The sequence below is a fragment of the Corvus moneduloides genome, chromosome 2 (assembly GCF_009650955.1).
Source record: "Corvus moneduloides isolate bCorMon1 chromosome 2, bCorMon1.pri, whole genome shotgun sequence".
In the NCBI taxonomy this organism is placed as follows: Eukaryota; Metazoa; Chordata; class Aves; order Passeriformes; family Corvidae; genus Corvus; species Corvus moneduloides.
Window position 1 is genome coordinate 8,329,224 of NC_045477.1, and position 23,460 is coordinate 8,352,683.

Below are 23,460 nucleotides of genomic sequence, written 5' to 3' on the forward strand. Positions count from 1 at the left end.
GTACCTGGACAGTGATGTGCTCAGAAATTAATTTTGCTTTTTATTACAGAGAAGGACAAAGAAGAACAAAACTTGGGGAAAAAGTTTCCCTCATTAAATATTTACAATTTCAGCTCCAGATTCAGGAAGGTAAGCTCTGAGTCATTACTTTTTATTTTTAGTATCCAATCTACTTGGAAATGAATGGAACACAATAACTTTCAAATCCCTTCAGAAGTTGTGAGTTACATGAAATCATTTATTTGAAAAGCACCATGAGATAATAGAGGGTGTATTGGGTTGGCCAGATTCTGATAGCAGGGAGGGCTACAGGGGTGGCTGCTATGAGAAGCGGCTGGAAACTTCCCCCATGTGTGACAAAGCCAGTGCCAGGTGGCTCCAGGATGGACCTGCCACTGGTCAAGGCTCAGCCCACCAGTGACAGTGGTTGTGCCTTGGGGATAACACATTTAAGAAGGGGGAAAAATGTGTGGTGACAGCCAGAGAGGGGAGTGAGAATGTGTGAGAGGAACAGCTCTGCAGGCACCCAGGTGAGTGCAGAAGGAGGGGCAGGAGGTGTTGCAGGCGTTGGGGGATGAGATTCCCCTGCAGCCCCTGGTGAGACCGTGGTGAGGCAGCTGTGCCCCTGCAGCACGTGGAGGGCACAGGGGAGCAGAGATCCACCTGCAGTCCAGGGAGTCTAGAACAGGAGGATGCCTGGAGGAAGCTGTGACTTCATGGGAAGTCTGTACTGGAGCAGGGTCCTGGCAGGGACCTGTGAGCCTGTGGAGAAAGGAGCCCATGCTGGAGCAGGTTTCCTGGCAGGACTTGTGACCCCCACAGGGGCCCCATGTTGGGGCAGTATGTTCCTGAAGGATTGTAGCCCATGGGCAGGATCCACACTGGAAGAGTTTGTGCAGCCCATGGGAAGGACTCCCTTTGGAGAAGATTATGGAGGACTGTGAAGAACTGTCTTCCATGGGAGGAACCCCATGCTGGAACAGGGAGAGTGTGAGGATTCCTTCCTCCTGAGGAAAAAGGAGTGGCAGAGATGTGATAAACAGATTTCAGACTCCATTCCTTGTCCCCCTGCACTGCTGGAGGGGAGGAGGTCGAGAGAGTTGGGAGTGAAGGTGAGCCTGGAAACAAGGGAGGGGTGGAGGGAACATATTTTTAAGATTTATCCTTTATTTCTCATTATCCTATTCTGATTTGATTGGCAGTAAATCAAATCAACTTCCCCAAGTTGAGTCTGTTTTGCCCACGACAGTAACCAATTTGTGATCTCTCCCTGTCCTTATCCCAACCCATGAACCTTTAGGTATATTTTCTCACCCCTGTCTGCATGAGGAGGGGAGAGAAAGAGTGGCTTTAGTGTGAAAGGGTGTCCTGGAGCCCAGGCATGTTCAAGCCACAACAGAGTTGTTGGCTGGGAGATGTAAGGCACCTTATTCCTGCAAATACCCATTTTTTGACTCCACTTTCCCCATATTTAAAATTAGAAGTCTGGAGAGAAGAATATGAATTGATTTTGTGAAATTGTTTTGTGTTATGTTAATTTAAAATGATCAGCTAGCACAGCAGTAATGATCACAGAGGATTGTTCTTTTGCAACAAAGATAACATATCATTGATCTGATGCTTCAAAATTCATCAGAGACTTTTAAGGCCACAAGAGAGTGTTTTGATCAGCTAGGCCTGACTTCTTGCACAAGAAAACCACAGAGAATTCCACTAACAATTCCTGCAGAAGTTGTGCTTCTGGACAAACACAGTACTTTTGTTTGTAGGGGCTCCTTAAAGTGAAAATAAGGCTTTCTGCCCTAGACTTTTATGTTCACTAGGTATTTTTTAACTTCTTTTCAAAGCACAGCTGAAGATTTAATTTCATTTTATCTGTGACTTGAGGTATATATTAAAATCATGAGTGGATTTCTGGAAGTGAATGAAAGACACAAGTTATCTGTGAACATTTGAGTAAGAAAACTGAGCCAAAATCCATGATAAAATGCTGAAGTATCATCCACCCAGTGGAGATTTAAAAAACCATGCCACATAAATAAATGCAAAGAAAGGAAAAATGGCTAAAGTCGTAATCCAGTGAAACACTAAAGCGTGCCTGGGACTGTAAATAGCGTGAGAAGTTGCACTAAAGGCAATGAGAGTGTTAAAAGTTTCAGAAGACATAAGCATGCCTCTAAGTGCTTTAATAGACTGAAATTGAAGTGCCTAGTCACAATCATTAATTCCTTTTAGCAAGGAGGTAGAACAGAGTTTGAGACACTCAGTAAAATAAATTACAAAACAGAAAGAACTATAAGAAAAACTTCTTTTCAACAGTGATGTTTGTGGTATTAGCTAAGGATCAACCTCAAATGAGGTTCCCACTGTGCAGTGTAATGCATCTCAGGAAGCACTAGGTGCTACTGGATCTGCAGAACATTCAAGCTAAAGAGAATGCACCATTTTCAAGAAAACACTCTCTTCCATTATTTTATTGTCTGCCATATTATTTCCTCTTGTTTTAGTCTTGATTCTGTTTTCAGTTACATTGCTTTCCTCCCAGTGCAGAAGCCTTTGGTTTGCATTTCTCAGCTCCCAGAACCACCCTTGAAGAAAATAGGGCAGCAGCCCTGCAGGTGAGATGTACCATAACATCTTTTCAAAGACTGAAGCGCTTTATTTTCGAAGAAGCCGAAGTACATAATTGAACAGAGTTGCCATGATTAAAATGCAATTAAGGTTGTGAAGCCCTTGAGCATCTTAAATTGTGGCATGATACAATATTTATCAGGCTTCAGAACACATAATCACATCTTTGGCCATCCAGCCATGTTTTGCTTTTTCCCTATGCAAGATTAACCCTCTATGACAATTTGATGCAGCTAAACTTACCACTTCTGTATATGACACCTTAAAAATTCTGAGGTGGAAGAGTAAGGACTAGAATTGCACAGAAGACAAGCCAATGAAGTGATAAGAAAATACCCATGCTTAAGCATTCATTTAAAAAGATGGTTTTTTTTTTTACTGTTAGTGAATAATGGAGCTAATACAACATTCTGACAGGCATAAACCTATTGAATAATTCTGATACTGCAATCTACAGGTGACTCACAAGCAATAAATTGAATGATGTTAGTTTTATGCAAGAAATAATCTTCTAAAAGTCAGTAAAAGGCAAATGTATAATTCATATGGTTAATATTTGAGGTATTTTGAAGGTAAGTTCACACATTTCTTATGTTTACATGCACATGGTTTAAAAAAAAAATAAAAGGAATAAATGACCTTCAGTTAAAAACTTGGCAACCATTTCAAATTCTACTTCTAAATTTGACTTTGTCATGTCTGCTTATTAAGGATATAATTCATCGCCTGGGAGTCTGCTCTGAAATACCAGTATCTATCATAAATGCTCAACAATTTTTTAATGTATCTGCTTTCAGACATTGGCACAGGATCAGCTTCAATGACTAGGTCAAATTCGGGTGTTGCTAGATGACACTGTGGGCTCTAATGGCAGCTTTGTGAATCTGCTGAAGAACTAAACTACTGTGGTTCAAAAGATTTATGGTTATTTTGATTGTTTGTCACATTTAGAAGTGGAGACAAGAAGATCTTGTGACCTGTACCTAAATCAGAACAAAAGGTTGCCACCCTTACACACAGACAGCCTTAATTAGCTGTTAAAAATGCTGTCCTGAGTTTCTCTGGTTTGTTTGTTTTTTCCAGGTAGGAAGACTTGTTCTGGAGGGGAAACAAATATAGCCACCATATATTTTTCCTTAGAAATAACTGCCTGTAAGCAGAACAGATTTTTACCTTTAGGAACTTATTAATGTTTAACAGATTTTTGCCTGTTGTGATATTACTTATTATACCTCCATGCATACAATAAAGTCTATACTCATCAGTTAGGTGTTGAACAGACACAATCTGTCTGTCTGTCTAGAGACATCAAATCCAAAACTCCTTCCAAATTCAAAAGAAGGGGATTTAAAATAGAGCAATTTACCCAATAGCGCAGCAGACTGAAGACTAGAGATGCTACTGTGTTTAAGAGCTGAAGACTCAGCTTTCAGTGTTAACAATACAATTACCACAACTTCCAAACAGCAACTACAGCAGCAATAGAAAAGAGAATTATACCTGTTTTACACAGCCTTAAAACTGAAAATTTGCTTGTTTGGAGAGGCAAAAAAAGCTCTTAAAATGAGATTGTAAAAGATCATCCTAATTTCTGCCTAATCTTGCCCTTGCTGCTTCCTCTTTTCATTACTCATCTTCACACTGCCCTTCGGAGAGCAGCATGAGCCCCTTGCCCCTTTCCCTGCCCTCACCTTCTGCCTCCACAGGCTCAGCCACCACCGTGGGAGTTTCACAGGTTCTCCAGGCAGCGCTTTCCAACCCTTGTGCTAAAAGCAGGAGGCAGATAGAAACCTTCCCATGTTAGAGACATACTTGGGAACCATTTTGAGCCATCATCAAGGAGCAGTTTAGCAGGTGGACAAAACATATAGGGGGATGTGAGGAGAGTAAATGCTACTTGACCACACAGCTGAGGAATGATTGTTTGTTTCTGAAGGGGGTGGGCTTGATAACACCAATCACTTTGTTCTGTGTCTGCAATGCAGAAGTTCCTCTCTGCTAATCTTGGCACTGACATTGAAATTGATGTGTGGCCTTTAGGTAAGTCACTTAATCAATGTGTTTGTAAAATGAGGATAATAGCATTTATTTGCCTGCCTGAAATGGATGCAGTAAGGACAGACTAGTTAATGCTGTGAAATGCTATTTACTAGTAATTGCAAGTATTATTATGCTGTGGACTTAAACCTCTCCTTGACTGGTAATTGAAATAGCTGAAGAACCAAATAAAAGTCAGAAATGTAAAGGTGACAGAGGTTTCAGCTAAGGTGCAGCTGGTTAATCCGCTTCCTTTTCATGGAGGTAATTATGCTTTAACTGAGGCAATATACATCAAAAATGTCTCAAGCATGTACCTGCTCTTACTCAGAAACAGAATGAGAGGAAATAGTATGGGATTCATATTTGAGTCGGTGGGTAATGTGCCATTGATAATGGGTCAAGGGAGGAGCTGGGTGTAACGCAGAAAAATACGTGTTCAAGCCTCTGTCCTGGGATGCAGGTGCACTCAGGTGTCCTGAGAGCAGGACGAGCAGTGTAGATAAGACAGAATTAGATGCATCATTACCATTTTCAACCCAATTAACATCCCTGCTCTTCAGGATTAAATAAGGTCTGTACCTCGTCTTTTGGCATGGCAGGCTAAAAAAAAAAAAAAGTCCTAAGGGTGAGCAGAATGAATAATGTTGTAGAGCAGTATGAAGTAGATTAGGAAATGAATTACAGTAAACTGGCTTATCTGTGAGCTGTGCTCTGAGAACTCTTCTGAGGGTTCAGACTGGCCCCCCTTCTCCCACAGATGTTTCTTTGAGAAGGCAGGAACGTAAGATGGCTGCCTGGGGGGCCTAAAGAACCAGGTCCTCCAAAAAATTTTCTTTTTGCCATGTGTAATACTACTAAGAATCATCCTGTTACAAACAATCATGTTTGGTTGATGCAGTAGTTATAATAAACTTAGGTTTCTCTAACAACTAATAAAGGAGTTTAATCCTTCTTTATGCTGAGTGAAAGCTAACCAGCAGGGTAAGTGCCTCTGACTTGACTGGAACTTGGGGAAATAACTGCTTCAGGAATGTTACACATATCTCACTTCAGCTGCTTAATATTTTCATGGTGAATTTGCTTGAAATTTATCAAGGAAGCAGGGACTCAGACTGTGATTGGCAGTATCTCCAAAAATACATCAAGAGTTATGAAAAAAGAAGTGGTGGAATTGTTAACTGAGGAATGACTTACTTTGCCTTTATCCATTTACAGCCTTGCTTTCCAATTTTAAGTTTTACAATCCAAACTTGGGGCAAACCCAGCCAGGTGGCTGTATCTCCAGAGCAGCAGTGATAAACACCCAGGGGCACCCGTGGCTCTTGGCAATACTGCTTGGCATGCTGTTGGCAGGATGGCTTCCTGCATGTACTGGAGTGGATAAACTTTCCACCAAGCTACAGAAGGAGAAACATTTTGCTTTCTTCTGTAAAACAGTTTCTTGGGGAGATTGCAAGTCACTGCACAGTGGTGTAGAACCCAGGAGAACTGTCACACAAGGCAAATCATCCTTCAGCTTCCTGTGTTAGTAAGGTTAGAAACAAAAAGGTGCCTCTTTGGGCCTCATCAAAACCTGCTAGCTGTAGGACACTCAAAATAGGAAAAATCAAATGTACTGTAAGCCAGACATTAAAGGGATACGCTTATGAGAAGGAGATTTATATTCAGAAATAAAGAATATGGGATGCCGTAGGCTTCTCAGGTTCAAAGAGGGCGTCTCAGGGGAGTTCTGCTACAGTAATACGTGGACAGAGCCCTGTCACTTAGAAAGACTGCACTGAAGAGATTAGACAAAGGCAAGGTCCAGCAACTGCTCTGATCCCATGGGAGACAGTGCCAATGGATATAAAGGCACTGCTGTCTGCCAGACAGTGAATGCTTAGAAACATTTCTGGGAATATTTTGTCAAATTGGTAAAAGAACATGCTCAGTAAGTTAATGTTCCTTGTGGGTTTTGATAATCATAGCCTTACAGAAAAATCACTCAAAATGGCATTTGAGTAGCCAGGTCAAAATGTCTAGCAGTGGCAGTGTGCTAGGTATCCACAGGTAACAGGAATATCATACAAGTTCAGTTGAAACAAGACAAAGGCACTAAATTTTCCAGATATGAATTCTAGTCCGAGATTATCATGGTCCCTTCCAACCCAGGCCATTCTATTACTCTATGATTATCTGTGGATTACCTACAGATCAAAAATAATGCACAGATTAGATTTTAAATTCACAGAAAAGACTTTAAACAACTGGGGAAAAAGTTTCTAAAAGAATAATGCTCTGTATTTCCCTTCAATACCAGAGCGGACACAGTTAAGTACTTAAATAATCATGTACTGCTTCTGGTTAGGTTTATGCTAAAAAATTGGCCAAGCTCCAATAAGATACAGCAAATTTTATTTTGTAAGGTTTCCTCTAGTACCACATGCTTTGAATGTGCACTGAAATATTTCTTCTATACTTTGTTGCTTTGTGATGATGACAGTCATGATGGAGATGCCTGTTCTATAGAAAAAATTCTACAGATGGATTGCCCATCTTATTAGGAACAGTGAATCCTTACCTGGATTTTAGGCAAGCACTGTCACTACCCAGTGCTCAGCAGCTCCTTGTTTGCCTTGCCTCTCTGACAGTTACCCCACAAGTGACACATTTGGCACTTCACAAACTCTGGACATCCATCTACATACACATAGAGAAAATCGGGATCTTATTTCAACAGCTGAAAGGAAAATCAAACAAGGCTGCATACGCTACTAGTTTTTTTAGGATATATTTGGAGGTGCCAAGAGGATGGAGCCAGGCTTTTTTGGTGGTACTAAGGAATAGCACAAGAGGCAAAGGGCAGAAAATGGTGCACAAGGAAGTTCCACCTGGATATAAGGAAGAACTTTACAGTGACCGTGCACTGGAACAGGTTGCCCAGAGAGGTTGTGGATCTCCCTCTGGACATACCAGAAATATCTAGATGCAATCCTGTGCCATGTGCTCTAGGATGATCCTGCTTGAGCAGGGAGGGTGGACCAGATGACCCACTGTGGTCCCTTCCAACCTGACCCACTCTGTGATATTTTTACTCACCATCCACTGCACTCCTGGAGGTATATTGGGAAAAGATGGCATTGTAGCCACATCTTAAACTGTGATTACACAGGGACTCTCCGTGTGCTGGGACAGGGAATATGGGAAATGGCAAGGGCAGTTCTGTGGAACCAAAGAGACACAGATCTGGTGATGTACATTCAGATCTGGTGGTGTCCATTCAGATCTGATGTACATATTCTCCAGCCTTTCCTCCTTACCAAGAGTTTTCCACGTATATTGTAGGAGCAAAGGAATGTTTTGGCCCTGCCTCCAGGCTACAGATGTCCCTGGCACCACTCACCTCAAGTTCTAAAGTTCAAGCACATTGCTACGTTTTACTACTCGTGTTTTCTGCCATGAGTGGCATTGTTGTAAAGTCAGTAATTCAGCACCCGGAATATAAGGTGCAGAAGAGCCGTGGATTGTCTCATCTGAGCTTACTGACTCAGAAGTCCTGTGCTCTATTCAAATTTTCTCTAAAAAGAAATAGATGCTGACTTGTTTAGAATAGAAATGTATGTTTAAAAAATAATCTTTCTCCATTTTCCATGTTTTTACTTCATTTGACCTAGTTATTCCAGGCAAGTGACAGTTTTAACCAACAAGAAACTCGGTTTTCATTGATACAGCAGCAAGGTATGTCATTCTGCCAGCAAAGACACATTCACTGAGTGTTATGGTAATTATTATGTACATTAGAAAAGGAGACTTTCCATCCACCTTTAATGAGCTATTCTTAGCACCAGAAGTATTTCCCAACTCGTTATAGGAGATTTAACCTTACCCTGTCAAACTTAAAGAGACAGATCAAAAGTGTTACAAGAGGGGGAATTCCAAGTCATCTCAATTATGTGGCACCACATGAAATAGTTATATTTGGTTACCCTTCAGAACGATATGTTCTTGAGGGGTAACTTTTATGTACTGCTCCTCCAAACATGGCCACACTCTGAGTGTGCTGCTTTTGATTTTTAAATAGCTCACACAGCTATAACCCCTGTGTGTTATCTCTAATGATGAATGACAGTATTGTATTTACAAGCAGATTCTTGATTCGGTCTTGAAAGATTTTTTTTCCCTTAACTATCCTGGTTTACAATGTAAGACAAAAGAAATTAAAGGCTTTGTTGAATCTTCTCTAACATAATGGAAAGTTAGAAGATTTTGTACTTTTTACTAATAGAGATAATACACAATGCAAAATAATTTTTTGAAAAGAAGAAAAAGAATAAAACTAATCAAACCTCCTTCAGTTAATATGCAAACTTGCACTCAAAGCACTATGTAAAATATATTAACCTTAAAGTCACAATGTACCCAATTTAAACTCAGAAAAAGACTTGTTTCTGAGTATTGAATAGGTTATAAAATTAATTTAATTTAGTACAGAAATACAACAGAACCCACCTCAGTTCCTCAGTACTGGAAAAGGTCTTGATGTTTATGAAAAACAGTACCCTGATATAAAAATGAAATCATGTGAACAAGCAGGACGGACACCAAAAGCTGAAATACTTCAGTTTATTCTAAAAAATGAAAAAACAGGACAAGACATTTGACTGTTTCATGTTAAATTTGCAAAACATTTCTAGATTTAAGAAAAACAGAGACAAGAGGTGATTGCCTTTTTTTTACATTAATAGGAATATCTATACTTCATGGCATAGAAAGGAAATTAGAAAACCAGGAAACATATGGCACTTATTTTTCTGTTGCAGGCAGTGTTGGTGTTTGTTTTTACAGTTATGAATACTCAAGCCTTCCTTTTGCAGAAAAGGAATGGCTCCTTGTGCGGCTCCTTGCAAAACCAGAGTAATATTTTGATGACACTTGCATCTCATATTTCACAGTCCTGTCCCTTCATCAACATGCAATGACATTGTGGAGAAACCATCATGCCTATCTCATCCATTGATATGCTACTCAATTTTCTTCCATGTAACTTTAAATTCCTTAGGGATGTCAATGCCACACGACTTACTGTAAAATAATGGGGAAAAAAATCAATGTTAAGTCAAAAAAGAACTAGAAAAGAGAAAGGGAGAAGATACACATGCAAGCACATAAATCAAGAAAATAAACCTAAACCAAAAAGTATTACTTTGGGATCTTACAAATTTAATAAAGGCAGTATTTATAAAAACAGAGCTAGCATGAAAACTCCTAAACCACGAAAACAATTATACTGGAGAAGTCGGCTTAAAAGCTTTATTTCAAGCAATGTAATACAACTCAGATACAGAGCTCTTAACAAGTCTTCATGTAAATCTTGTTCAGAATTGCAAGTAACCCAGCAACTTGGACATAAACCTGAAAAAAATCCTAGTATTAATCACTTGTAGTAGTGCTAGAGTGGTTTCAACCTACCAGAACACACATTTTTGGCAAGCACAGAGATAAGACTGAGAACAGGTCCATCCATTGAAAAATGCAAAGAATGTGTATGATATTTTATAGTGCTAAGAAAATAATAAGAAATGAACAGTTGGTCTTGCTTTATCCTCACTTTTAGTGTGCCTAATACATGTCCTCATTTGTCAGCCCTTTTAAATGTTAGGTATATCAGATGACTTAAGTCAGATTGACATTCACAGTGAGTGTCTTTTAATGGTATGATTGGAATAACAATTTGATTGTACAGAAGGTTACGTTCCTTGCGACTCAAGGGTTCCTGAATGACAGCAAAGTAGTCAAAATTCACAGAAATTACACATATGTATAAAAACCAGTCCAGTGAAGATGTGAGTCTGTTTTGAAATGACAAATAAAAGCACACAGAAGTAAGAAGATAAATGAGTATTTGGCACTATGTAACACAAATGACACAAAGAAAATTTTGGTGGATGCAGCTAAATTATGTGCTTTTCAGTTAGACACAGAAGTAATTTAAAGTCAGAGAAGCTAAAACATCCTATGCAACATGACACAGTCAATACTTGCCCTTAGGTCCTGCAGAGGAAGGTTTTGTGTTCAGAGGACGATGGTCCAGATTTAGAGAATGACTCAGCTCCCTTTGTAAGTGTTCCTTGTGCATGTGTTGAATCAGATGACAACACAGGAGCTGCTGAGGACACAGCTGAAGGAGTGCTTAGGTCAAGAAGCAACAGATAATTCGTGAATTTTAAGAGTAATTCGTTATTTTAACTGTGTGCAGCTGAAACAGTGGAAGGAGGAGATAGAACAAATAATTCTAACAGTGTGGACAATTATCTTATGAATAAAGAAATCTCTTTATTTGCATAAATTGATTCCTTAGCCATAAACAGTAAAAGAACCAGATAATTACAACCAGAAAAATTTCAGGAGAGGACTTAGTCTGGTTTATGAGACTAAGCTTAATGAGGGTAAGACATGAAAGGCTTCTGAAAAGATTCCTAATTTATAGTGTACTATTCCTACTAGAGAGTACTATTATGGCTACTCCTTGACTACGATCAGCTTGACTGACCACAGACAGTGAACTGTATCACTGATTAAAAAAAGTTAAATTTATAGAAGGTTGGTATTAAGGCAAAAATATATATCTATAACAATTTATAAATATAATAATGTATATAACAATCATATAATATATATAACAATGTATTATATATCTATAATAAGATATATAACAACGTATAATAACATAAATCTGTAATGGCAATTTTGCCTGGAATATTGTGTTACGAGATTCTGTGATGGCACAAAGCAAATGGCAGATGGGTTCCAGAGACTCAGAATCCCTACAGGTCCACGAGTTCTCATTTATCCCACCACAATTATTCATATTTCAAATTCTTTGAGGAAAAAGAGCTGGAATAAAAGAAGACATAAAAATATTGGTTATTTTTTAGCAGGACATAGCATTTTGAATACTTAAGTATTTCTACAGCATATTTATCAACAGTTGGCTAATGTAAGACTATTGCACAATAAGCTGATTTGCTCATGGCCCCAAAAGCCATGGATATAAATTTTTGTTGTAACATCTGTTGGGATTTTAACATAAATTTGGTAAATTCTACAAAAGCAGAATAAATTGGAAGAGATATTGGGCTTAAGTTTTTCATGTTCTATATTGACAAACTACTGAATTGCAGACAGGCTGTAAAACAGGCCTTTGAACAGTATAAACATTCATGATGTCTTCCATTTATAGATGCTTTTCTTGAGTAGCTCAATGACAAATTTGAACTTAACAATGCAGTGACCTCCAGTTTTATACAGCTCTGCTGACTGTGCATTTCAGCAAAACTACTGTGATTTTGAAAAATCAGCCTGTCTCTAACTTGTCTCCTGGATTCTCCACTAAGGAATTACAGTTTTATATTGCTGAAACTACTGATTTTAGTAAAGTAAATGGTTGAGTGATAGAGAAATAAAATTGCAGAGAATGGTAGAAATCTGAGAGCCCTGGAGTGAAGATATTATGCAATATTCAAACTGGCTGGGAAATAGGTAAGAGAGAAACAGATGGTGTAAGGAAAAGGTTTAAAAATAAAAGCAAATTTACCCAAGGCTGAGGAATTGGAATCCCTCAATGTGAACATCACTGTTCTTGTGAAGGCCTCAGGGGCTGATGACTTATAAAGCAAGTTCTGTCTCTTGTCTGCATCAGGAAGACTGACAAGCTCAGGACTTAGAGGCACACTGGAAGGGTGACCAGAACATCAGAAAAATGGGGCATTTCTGCATTAATCAGATAATTTATACTGTTACAATATTTACTGGACTAACAAATTCTTAGTAAATTCTTAGCAATGTGTATGTGGTGTAGAAAAGAAGATTTTCAGTGTAACAAGTCAGGGGAAGACATGGGAAAACCCATCTGTGAACCCTTCTAGTTGGGCTGGTGAACAACCAAGCCTCTGCAAAAACTTTTGTACGAGAAAGCCTACAGTCACCATAGAAGACTTGGAATGAATGTAGCAGAGGTGTGCAGTCCTGTGTTCTGGCAATTATCCCATTTACTGTAAAATAAAAGAATTTTGGGCAACCCAGGTGCTTCAGGGTCACTAACGATCCAAGGAAAGCAGAGAAACAGTAGTTACATCAATTTATGATCTGGCTATGACTCACTCCAGCCAAGCCTTGCGCTGGTAAGTGGCAGGTTTTGTGAGGGACAAAGGAAACTTTGTTGAAAATCTGAGAGAAAGAGGAGAAAACAGAAGGCAGTCAGAGAAAGCTGCTGATAGGTGGACACTGAATGGAAACTGATACTTGCTTTAAAAGCCTCTGATCATAGTCCTGTGTGATCAGAGACCTCTGTCTCTGCCCCTTTCTCATGACCCAGCTGAGTAGAGACAGTTTTTGTTATGGCTTTACCTGTAAAGTACAAAATCAGGTAGACTGACAGAGGAATCAAGGAAGGAGAAAACCAAATCCAACCTCTTACTACACATGCCCACTCTGCCCCTAGAAATACCTGCCCTCCTCTCTTTTTGTAGAAGAAATTTCTGAGCTGAGGGAACGGCACATTCAACAGGGACTAAGTCTTGGAGATGCAGATTCTTGCAAACCAGCTCTTCCTGCAGGAGCAACTGCCTGCTGTGACACTGTATGAGTTTGAACACTGTATGAGTTTGAAAAGGAGGCCCAGAATGTGACAGATTGTATCGTCTGAGGATGGATCACAAGCCAAAAGAAAGCAGAGGTGTATTAGGACCAGAAAAAGCTGTCAGTCTCTGTTGGAAGTTTATGTGCTTGAGACAGGCCAGCCTTGAATTATGACCAGGGTGTATTTTAAGACTTGTAGTGGATGTCCTGGACACAGAAATGCATTCAGTTTTAAGGTCAGTAGACACTGGAACAGTACAGAATGAGCTAGCAACCCGTATAAGGGAAGAAGTGATCTAGGGGACACTAAATACTAGCAAGTGAGAAAAACAAACAAAAAGTCCATCAGAATGCATGACTCAGATGCTGTAAAATCTGCTCTTTCTTTTTGTCAGCATTCACTCTCATATAATCTTCTCCGGTAAAAGTGGCAAAAGGGGGATGACAAAGTGAAAAGAGGCAGAAAAGTAGTCCATGCACACATGCAATGGTAGGAAATAGTGCAGTAAGGAAATAGTCAGACCAAGAACAAACACACATGGAAGCAACAGAAGAAAACTGGGGAAGGAATGCAATCCTGGAACTAGCAGATCACTAACTGAAGAGTGCCATAAGGAAAAGTGCAATTAATTGCTTATGCCCCACCTTTACAGACACCAAGGTGAACTTCCCCACTTGGGGATGGCCTGCCTTCCTGGCGGAACTATGGGACAAGCAGAAAATGAAGAGCCTGGATGCTGCCTGAGAAGATAATATAATGCAGAAAGAACCAAAGAAGCTGGATATTCACGCAGGAGAATTCAGAACTGCTGTGAGCAGGGGGACTGCTGATGTGTGATGATGCCTTGCTGCAGGAGCTGATGGTACAAGAATGAGGAAACCTGCACCGAGTGGCTGCTCAAGCTCAAATGAGACTGGGCACCAATATTAACCATTTTTTGAGTAGGATTAGGTAATGGAATACAACATCCAGAGAGAATTTTGAGAGATAAACAGAAGGCTCAGATACATCAAAAAGGAAGGGTGATTGAGGAAAACTGACTGAGAGCCATCAGCACTTAAACTATTCTAATGGAACTGGGACTGCATTAACTTGGAAAACCAAAATTTACCCATATAATACATGACAGTAATTAATACATTACCAGTGAAGGTTGCTATTTGGATTAAAATATAAATATTTAGCTGTTCATTGCAAAGAATTGTCATCTAACGAAAGTTACCTAATAATATGAAGAAAATTTTTTTACTAAGTAGTAATGAAGTTTTATTACTACATACTTCAACATAAAATATTCAGGAAACAGAAATGCAGCTAATAATCCTCTATGTCCTCAGAAACCCATACTGAGGGAGGTGCTGGGTGCCTGGGTAACTAAGATAACTATTAATTATATTTGCTCTTTTTATTTCCCACAGATAACGCAGTTTAAGCAATCCCTTCCAAATGTACTCACACTGTAAGCTGCGTATCCCTTAGTTTTCTTAACTGCATAATTTTATTAAGCTGCCTACATATGGAAAAAGTGAAAGTCATGCCACTTTTCTTTTAACAGAAATGCCATGGCTGATTTTAAAAACAAGCATGATATAAACCTTTCTAATAAGAGAAAAAGGATCCAACCTAAAGGATTTATCTCTAAGCAAGAAAAAACCTGTGTGAAGACAGATTAGTTCTTCCTAATCCATGAATATTGATGTTACTAACAAAAATGTCTGTGTGTACATATTTGTCTTGGATGAAGATTTCTGTATTTATAGAAATGTAGAGTTTTGAGTGTTCTAAGAGGAAAAGGTGAATCACCGAGGCATAAAAATTTTTCTATGGAAAATTGTATTGCATACAATACAATCACCTACGGCAACGGATTGCACACCTGTAAGTGTAGCTCTGTATCACTGGGATTGTGAAGGCTACACCTTCAGTTATTGTACTGGGGATATTCCAAGACAGAAATAGTAGAAACTATGGGTCCCTAAACTGATAGGGTATCAAAATGCGACTTATAGTACATGACCTTATGTGATTATTCAATTAATTCAGGTAACTTTGGAGATCTAAAGGTATAGCATTTCTGAGATGAGAAACGTGCATGTGAAGATGGGTAATTGAACATGATAGATGTTCTTCATACTGTCTTTAGGCAGATTCCAGAAAAACGACGGCTCAAAACATGCATTATGTATGTAAGGAAATTAGTTTTCCATGTTTTGATAAATGCTCAGATCAGAATTTGACAAAGATGTAATTATGAAATAGCTCCAGTCATTGTGCAGTTATCTATGTAGGATGCAGTTACGTTCGGATACATTCAGAAATCACTGTGCACCATCTCAGAGTGTGTAAAATGCACACTGACAAGCACCCATGAAATGTAAAGATATAAATAACGCCACAACTTTAAAAGTAAGACTGTGGTCTCTAACATCTACAGAAACCTGAGCTTAGCTTTACACCTTACAGTTGTAATTTTAGTTGCTCAGTGGTTGTATAATTATACATAATTATACTCTCAGACCCTTTTGTGTGCTAAAGCATTTTCTGTATAACAAGTATGCATTGCATATATGTATATATAAATGCATTATTAATAAGGGTGTTGGGTTTTGTTTTTGTGTTTTTTTTTTTTTTCCAAATGAATCCAACATTTTGAAAAATGATACTGTTAAAATATTCATTGGACTAACAAGAAGTTCTTAGTTCCATATTTGGTGTTTTCTTCTGACTATAGAAAGATTTTGAGTGTAGCACTAAGGATCTGGTCCCTGTCCCATCTTTCTGTTCATTCAACACATTGCTGGTTGCACCTGAGAATCAGTTGGGTCAAATGCCACTGACTGCCATTAAAAAGTAAACCAGAACTAATACTGATAAGATCTAAAAAACTGTCTGTGGAAAGCATTTTGGACTTCCAAAAGTTCTGCATTTCACACACAGTTTGCACCAGATTCATCTGCTCTTCCTGAGGTGAAGTCGGGATAGACTTGAATTCATGAATACAACTGAGATACTATTCTGCTTTTTGAAAACTAAAATAGTTCTATACATACTAATGAATTTATATTGACAGAGCTGTCAGAGCATTAGCAGTATCCATCTCCTCCTTTCTTCTCACCTCACTTGACCTCCCAAAGGATTAGATGTGTTACCCTCTGAACGATTATCTGGCAACCTCACTTTCTCTTCTGAGTAAAAGGCCAGGCCACCTAAATGCCTGTACTGTTTCAGGAGGGAATATGGGACTATGCAGCCAAGAAACGCCCAAGGTAATATAATTCCTCAGGCGTTTTAGGAAAGACCTGACAATGAACAGCAAGAAAGCAAAATTGCTGCTGTTGCTGTGGGGTTTCATTCTCAGTTCTAAGTGTATTGGATATAAAGCATACAATATTTGGTGAGTGTTAATAAGTTGCTTGTTTAATAGCAATACATTGTTAAAAAAGCCTCAGCAATAATAGCAAGAATGTTCCTCTGGGGTAACTATTCAGAGAGCTCAAGCTACTTATTTTCTAAGTGTTACACATAAACACACATTGGTAAGACAGAGGTGACAGCTACCAAGTAGTGTGGTATGGCATTAAGGAGAGAGTCCAGAATGTTTTATGGTCTTCCCCTAATGCATAAACACATATGCAAACAACAGGAAACAGCAGTACTGGGAGTTGTAGAAAGTTGTTACTATTGGCAGTAATTACTTCTGAGAAATACAGAAGGCATACAACCAATAGAGTACCTACAACATCCAAAAATATTATGAACTTCCTGAAGGTTTTATTTGTATTTTGTATCTGTGAACTGTTTCACAAATTCTTACCTGATTTTTTAGTAAGACTCATAGACATTTTCACAACAAATATTGTTCTACATCTGCGGATATTTTAAAATTGGTATCACACTTTGAAGTATCTTGATTAATGTGTAAACAACTTTAAAAGGTATTTACATTTTTTGATATTCTGTTATACAAAATAAGGACACCAAAGCATAATCACACTGCAATATTGTGAAAGCAAGAAGCAGTCATTATTTAGGACTTTCAGGTTGTTGGAATGTGTTTTTATTTTGCTCTGAATAGTAAGTGAAAATGGCATTCCCATCAACTGTGCTCACTGGAATCTTACAACCCTGAAACTGGCTTTTTAGTGTTTCAGATTGTATATTTGTTTTGATCTTTCAAGATGTGTGGTTATGTAAAGCTCCTGAAACCATGACAGGGCAAAGGCAACACCTTAAAAGACAGTATCAATACCCTATTTTTCTTATAAATTCCAACCCTAAAATTCTTAAGCATATGAACTAATTAATAAATATATCAATGTATACTTGGAATGTTTGCTGCAATTTTCAAGGATATGTGCTTTGTTCTTCATATGTAATCAAACAGTTCAATCCTTGCTTAAGTACAGTTTTAATTATGGAACACTGACATGATGTGTCATGCAGCTGTGCAACACTGACCATTTCTTTTCTCCTATGTGTCTCACCTTGGCAAATCCAAAGATAGGGATAAGTGTCATGGGATCACAGAAAAGCTTGTTATGGAAGGGACCTTTAAAGGTCACCTACTACAACCACCCTGCAATAAGCTACAGCTCCACAACCAATGCTTGACCTCTCTGGGAAGACTACTGAGATAAAGGATAATTATTTTTTTTAACGGGGGCATTTGCACTGGGTCTGGATGACAGCTGTGCAGTTAAATACTTATGGATCCTTGAACAAATAACATGGGGAAGTATGGCTGGCCAATGTGGCAAAACAAGATAATTTTCTTACAAATTTTGAAGTCCACTTTGTGTTAAGTACTGAATATGCAGACCAGTCCAAAAGTGGGAAGTTGCAATGGATACTGTAACATGCTCAGGTGTCTGACACCTCTTTAAAGGATAGGGGATCCTTCAGGAATCCATTCTTCTGGAATACTGAAGCATAAATCTTTTTGAACAGCTGTCTCTGTCCACAGAAACACCTTTTCTTGATAGGTTGCATTATGAGATCCAGTATAGGCATGAGTGACAGCTTGTCAGTCCTTGCTCATGGACTACCTCTCATCTTTAAGTCATGGAAAGGTGCAATGGAAATAAAAAATACAAACATCTCTCTACATGAAAGCAAGCAAAGTGGGCCAACCATAACTAGATGTAAAAAGACTTTCAGGAAAAGGAGTTGGGAGGAGTTTTGCCCAGACTGAAATGATAACAAGTCTTGATATAGCCATTAAGTATTGAACAGAACCATACAAAGGACGTGCCTTGTGACTTGTCACTTTGAGAGACCAGCAACTCTTACATGTTCTCAACAGAGGGTTAAAAAATATCCTGCTGCCTTTGGTACCTGCCATCTCTTCTCAGGTTAAACTGTGGGATTGGGCAGTCTCTGTATTAGCTGCAGAACAGAAGCCTGTACCACAAAGGCAACTCAGACAGGCCTGGAAGCATCTTACAGAGCCAGGCCAGGACCAGGACCCAGGTCTGCTCTAAGCCACTTGGTTTAGAAGAACCTGAAATTTGTGCTGTAAGAGCCAGTCAAGGCCAGAGACCTCACAGATCCATTCTGGCTGAAATATGAACAGACACACTATTGATGAGGAAGAATCTGAACCAGTGCCTTAATGACAAAAAAAGGATTTTTTAACTTAGTTCCTATGGTTTATCATCTCTGTCATCTTTTTTTTTTTGCAAGATAAGTGCAAAATATTAGTGAATCAAAATGGAGGTGCTGCATGGTAGGAGCAGCCATTTTTATCTTCAAAATTTAGATTTATCTTTGAACTTTGCATATTAAAAAAAATCTAAATTGATTTTATAATTTTAATTATACCGTTACTGCTCGCATCACTATGCAAAAATTTAAAGTATACATAACTTAAGCATGAACATCCTTTGAAAGATGACTTTAGAGTAATTGATACACTCCAGCCTCACTGGTAACTGGGTGCGAGACACATGCCTTAGACACCATTCTTATATGATCCACTGCTGTCTACATAAAAGAGCAGTTATTCCCAACAGTCCTCCTCTTTCTGTTTGCACTGGCAGCAGCAGCTGGCAGCTTTGTATCCATCCCTGCCAAATGCACAAAGACACATTCAGCTGTTGGGACAGTATTCATTGTCTGAGCTGCTGGTTTCGCCTCCAGGTAGAGGACTAAATGGCAGTGTCCTGAGAGCCAACCTCGGCTCATGGTGGGGACACCAGGATCATGGTGTAATCAATGATCAAAATAGCATATGCCTTAGTATCTTGGATTTAATTGTGACAAAGCAGGCAGATAAAATCATGCCCAAGTTGTAAAATGAAACATGAGTAGATACAAATGGTATGCTTGTTCATATCCTGGTTCACAGAGTGTTAAATATATCATTAGGGCTTTCTCTGTTACAGAGACAGGGGCTATCTGCAGAATTTAACTTCCTGAAGTTCAGGGTTGCTTGTATATGAGGCTGGATGCTATGTCGTTTCTGCTTAAAATGAATGTTAGAAGGGGTCCCTGTCTCCAGGGAGGTGCAAGCCACAGCTACATTCCTACACAAATTGCTCATTTATAGATGTCTCTCTTGTGTTTATGCTTAAAAGCTAATAACAATGCTGTGAACTTGCTTGAGCTTCCTGACAATGAATAAAACAAACAAACAAAAAAGTGCTAAGGAGTGGAACTCCTGTTTCCAATGCTCATGCATTCAAAGGCTGCAGGAATTGCTCTCCCACCTCCACTTCAAACAGCAGGTACCCTCTCCAGTACTAAACACCCGGAAGCCCCAAAGCAGCAGCACATGCAACTTTTGTAAAAAACCCAGTTTCCTGGCTCTTGATAATAAGCTGGAATTTATCTTTTCCTTTTAGTTGACCAAGCTAGTTAAGTGTGAGAGTAAGGGTGACACATTTGCAGAAGAACACACACACACAATATGGGGAAAGAAGCAAAAAGACGATGGTAAGAGTTGTTAAACTCAGGCACTGAAAGCACTGCCATGCAGAAAGTTTTGAGAAGCCTGGGAAATTTTAAAAACAGTTTTTCAGTCTCCAGTGACTGAAGAAATTGTGGCCACTGTGGGAAAAAAGAAATCTTGATGTATCAGAGCTGGATATGACAAGTAGTTCTGATACAGCATAGATGCTACTTGTTTCAATAACCAAACCAAAACTCCTTGGGCCTTCTGTTGGGGCAGCTGCTCTAGCTAACAGTATAATTATTGCCCTACACAGTCTTTGGACAGAATACTTGTTGCACTCCACAAGGAAAAAAAGGAACAAAGGTACTTTGGTTTTGCCTGTTTAGTTAGAAACTGCTACAAGGAAGGAAATACAGTGCAGTTAAGTGTACATGCACTGTTGATGAAACAAATCATTACGGAAACTTTCACTGTAGCCAGTTTTGGGTGAAGTAATAAATGAACTGTTAGTGTCCATCACACACGGTGCTGTTAGTCACCTGGCAGACAGGAAGGAGAAACAGCACTTAAATTCAGAGGAAGCCAAGATAGGGAGGATGAGTCCAACTGAGGACAACAATTTTGGAGATGGTTGTGGGAATGAGTTAAAGTATCTAGAAGCTGAAAAGTTCATAAACTGTGGCTGAAAAGCATTCAAAAGAGGCCTCTAAATAAACTTTCTCACTACATGTCTAAACAAAGCAAAATTGCTGGACCTTAAATAAAAGTGCTCAATGCTGGCCTAGAGGCATGGTCAGCCTGGTGATTAGTTGCCTTGGATATTTGGTGGCCTATCCAAAAACGAGACATGCTGATATTAGGTCAAAAACTTCCACAGCAATCTACCTGTGCTATTCAGCATTTAGAGCTGCACTAGGATCAGTTGAACTAATCTTACCACGTTTGGAAATTTTTCTGTGTCTGATAAAGCAACATTTTACAGTACAGACTCGGTGTTTATGAGAACTCATGGACGTCCCCAGAGTCTTGTTTTGCTGAGCTGTCTATGAGCACGCCAGCACCCTATCAAACAGTCGAGAAATTTATTCCAGCAGTCATGATGATGCCAAATCTGCTTTGGGGGGTGTTGATGTTGGCTGGGGTGTGCGGTGGGTTTTACGTGTGTGGGAACGCGAAGTTCACCCGGCAGCTGACACGCTGAAAAAGACATCAAAGAGCCACTAAGAAAACAAACTGGGGGACCGCCGAGCCACGGCACGCAGACATCCCCCTCCTGCCGGGCGGGTCGGCTCCCGCAGATGCTTTTTTTTTTTTTTCCCCCAGTTGTTTTTATTTCCTCTGCTGTCACCCCATGCTGTTCGGAGACCGGCGCTTCTCGCGCACCGCCCGCGGCCCCTTCCCGCCCCGCGGGCAGCGACCCGGGGCTGCCGGACCGAAGCCATCGCCGCGGGGAGGCCGGGCCGGGCCAGACCGGGAACCACCGGCGCCCCGGCTCCGCCGCACCGCGGGCGGGGAGGAGCGGCGGAGGCGGCCCCGGCGGCGCCCCGGGCGGTGGGCGGGGAGAGGCAGGGGCGCCCGGCCGCCCGCCCGGCCCCCTCCCCGGCTGTATTTAGCGGCGGCGCGGATCACGGGGAGCCCGCGGTGGCGACATGGCCGCCGCCAGCACGGAGCCCCTGCAGCCGCCCAGGCTGCAGCAGCTGCTGGAGCGCGATCCTTACCTGGCGCCCTTCCGGACCGACTTCCAGCGCAGGTACCGCCGCGTGGAGGGGAGCGCGGAGCGGCCGCCCGCCCGCCTCTGGGGGCGCCGGGGCGGGCGGTGTCCCCTCCCCCGCGCTGCTCTCCCCTCCCCTCGGCCGGGGCGGCTCCGCTTCCCTTCCGGCGGAGGCGCCGCTGCCGCGGGCGGAGCCGCTGCCTGGGCTCGGCGAGGCCTCCCGGGCCGGGGCGCTGCAGGGAGGCCTCGCCCGCGGGCCTCCCCGCCGGCCTGGTGGGGCCGGGCCGTCCCGTCCGGAGCCGGCACCCCCCGGGCTCTGCGGCGCCTCGGGCGGCAGCGCCGCGCCCCGCGGGCCCTCCCGAGAGCGGCGGGGGGGCGGCGGTGGCAGCCGGGCCCGTGGGCGCAGCCGGGGACAGCTTGCGGCAATCACGGAACCATAGAAGGGTTGGGGTTGGAAGGGACCTTAAACTTCATCTGGTTCCAGACTCCCTGCCGTGGGCAGGGACACTTTCCACTTGTCCAGGTTGCTTAGAGCTGCATCCAACCTGGCTTTGAACACTTACATGGATGGCGCAGCCACAACTTCACTGGGTAACCTGTTCCAGTGCCTCACCACCCTTACAGTAAAGAATTTTTTTCTGATACCTAATCTAAACCTACTCAGCATGAACCCATTTCCCCTTGATCTGTCACTACATGTAAATAATCTAGCCCCATCTTTCCTACAAGTTCCCTTCAGCTGCTGTAAGGCTGCCATTAGGTCACCCCTAAGCCTTCTATTTTGCAGGCAGCGCAATCCCAGTTCTCTCACCTCATAGAAGAGGTGCTTCACCAATTTGGTGGCCTCCACTGGACTCTTTCCAAAAGATCAATGCCCTTCCTGTGTTGGGGATCCCAGAGATGGAAGCAGTCAGGCTGTGAGGTTGATGCACTGAGTTGCTGTCACTAACAAAAGTGTTTTTCTGTTTATCTGTAAATAAACTGCTTCTGAATCTCGTCTTTCTGGAGAATTTTCCTGCATGTTTTGAGGTATCCCTGAACCGCCAGCTCAGCTGTTCGGCAGACCTGCAATGTGTGAAGTAGCAGAGTGTGCGTTAGGTTGGTGCTGGGTTGCCGGTCTGAGCATCCCTTTTTTTGTGCCTCTCGCTGGGAACTGTGACACCAACCCTCTGTCCAGGCCCTGGGTGAGAGCCTGCTAGCAGCAGCCTGGGCAGAGGAGGCCTGCATCCTGCAGAGCCAGGCTGCTGGCCTGGAAAAGCTGCTGAAACCTCACCCGCTGGTTGAACACAGCCATTGGGAGCTTTTATGCTGCACATTTATATGTTGTGTTTCGCTAGTGGTCCTCTGGCAATAAAAATAATTGTAGTACTGACCAATGCACTGTGTCCCAGAAGTCTGGAAAAGTCTCTGTGTGTGAGGGATGTAAGAGGAGGTATCTTCTTTTAAAGTCATTGGCTTTTTTTGTCTGTTACTATGTTCTATATGGTTTAACATTGCCTGGTGTCCTGTTGGGTTCTGGCATTGAATAGTGGTAAGTCTAGATCTTGTAAAATAGGATTAAGGATTGAG

The 23,460-nt window shown here is 41.1% G+C and overlaps 1 protein-coding gene and 2 long non-coding RNA genes across 4 annotated transcripts in view; 2 read left to right on the forward strand and 1 right to left on the reverse strand.

The window, feature by feature from the left end:
• The first annotated feature begins 2,305 nt into the window (after nucleotides 1-2,305).
• Nucleotides 2,306-17,607, forward strand: LOC116438218. The gene is made up of 2 exons (XR_004237634.1): nucleotides 2,306-2,618; nucleotides 13,941-17,607. It is a non-coding gene; the product is annotated as an uncharacterized LOC116438218 (long non-coding RNA).
• LOC116438209 lies at nucleotides 9,850-22,077 on the reverse strand. Its single transcript, XR_004237631.1, has 3 exons — nucleotides 21,899-22,077; nucleotides 21,118-21,377; nucleotides 9,850-11,544 (listed from the first exon to the last, which is right to left on the reverse strand). It is a non-coding gene; the product is annotated as an uncharacterized LOC116438209 (long non-coding RNA).
• Nucleotides 21,749-23,460, forward strand: part of GBE1 (1,4-alpha-glucan branching enzyme 1) — a 143,408-nt gene continuing 141,696 nt past the window's right edge. The window contains exon 1 of one of the 2 annotated variants that reach the window (XM_032096931.1): nucleotides 21,749-21,930. In XM_032096931.1, coding sequence (XP_031952822.1) covers nucleotides 21,830-21,930 — 101 coding nt within the window. In that variant the 5' untranslated portion in view covers nucleotides 21,749-21,829. The remainder of the gene's footprint in view (nucleotides 21,931-23,460) is intronic. The other variant, XM_032096941.1, reaches the window with a different exon arrangement.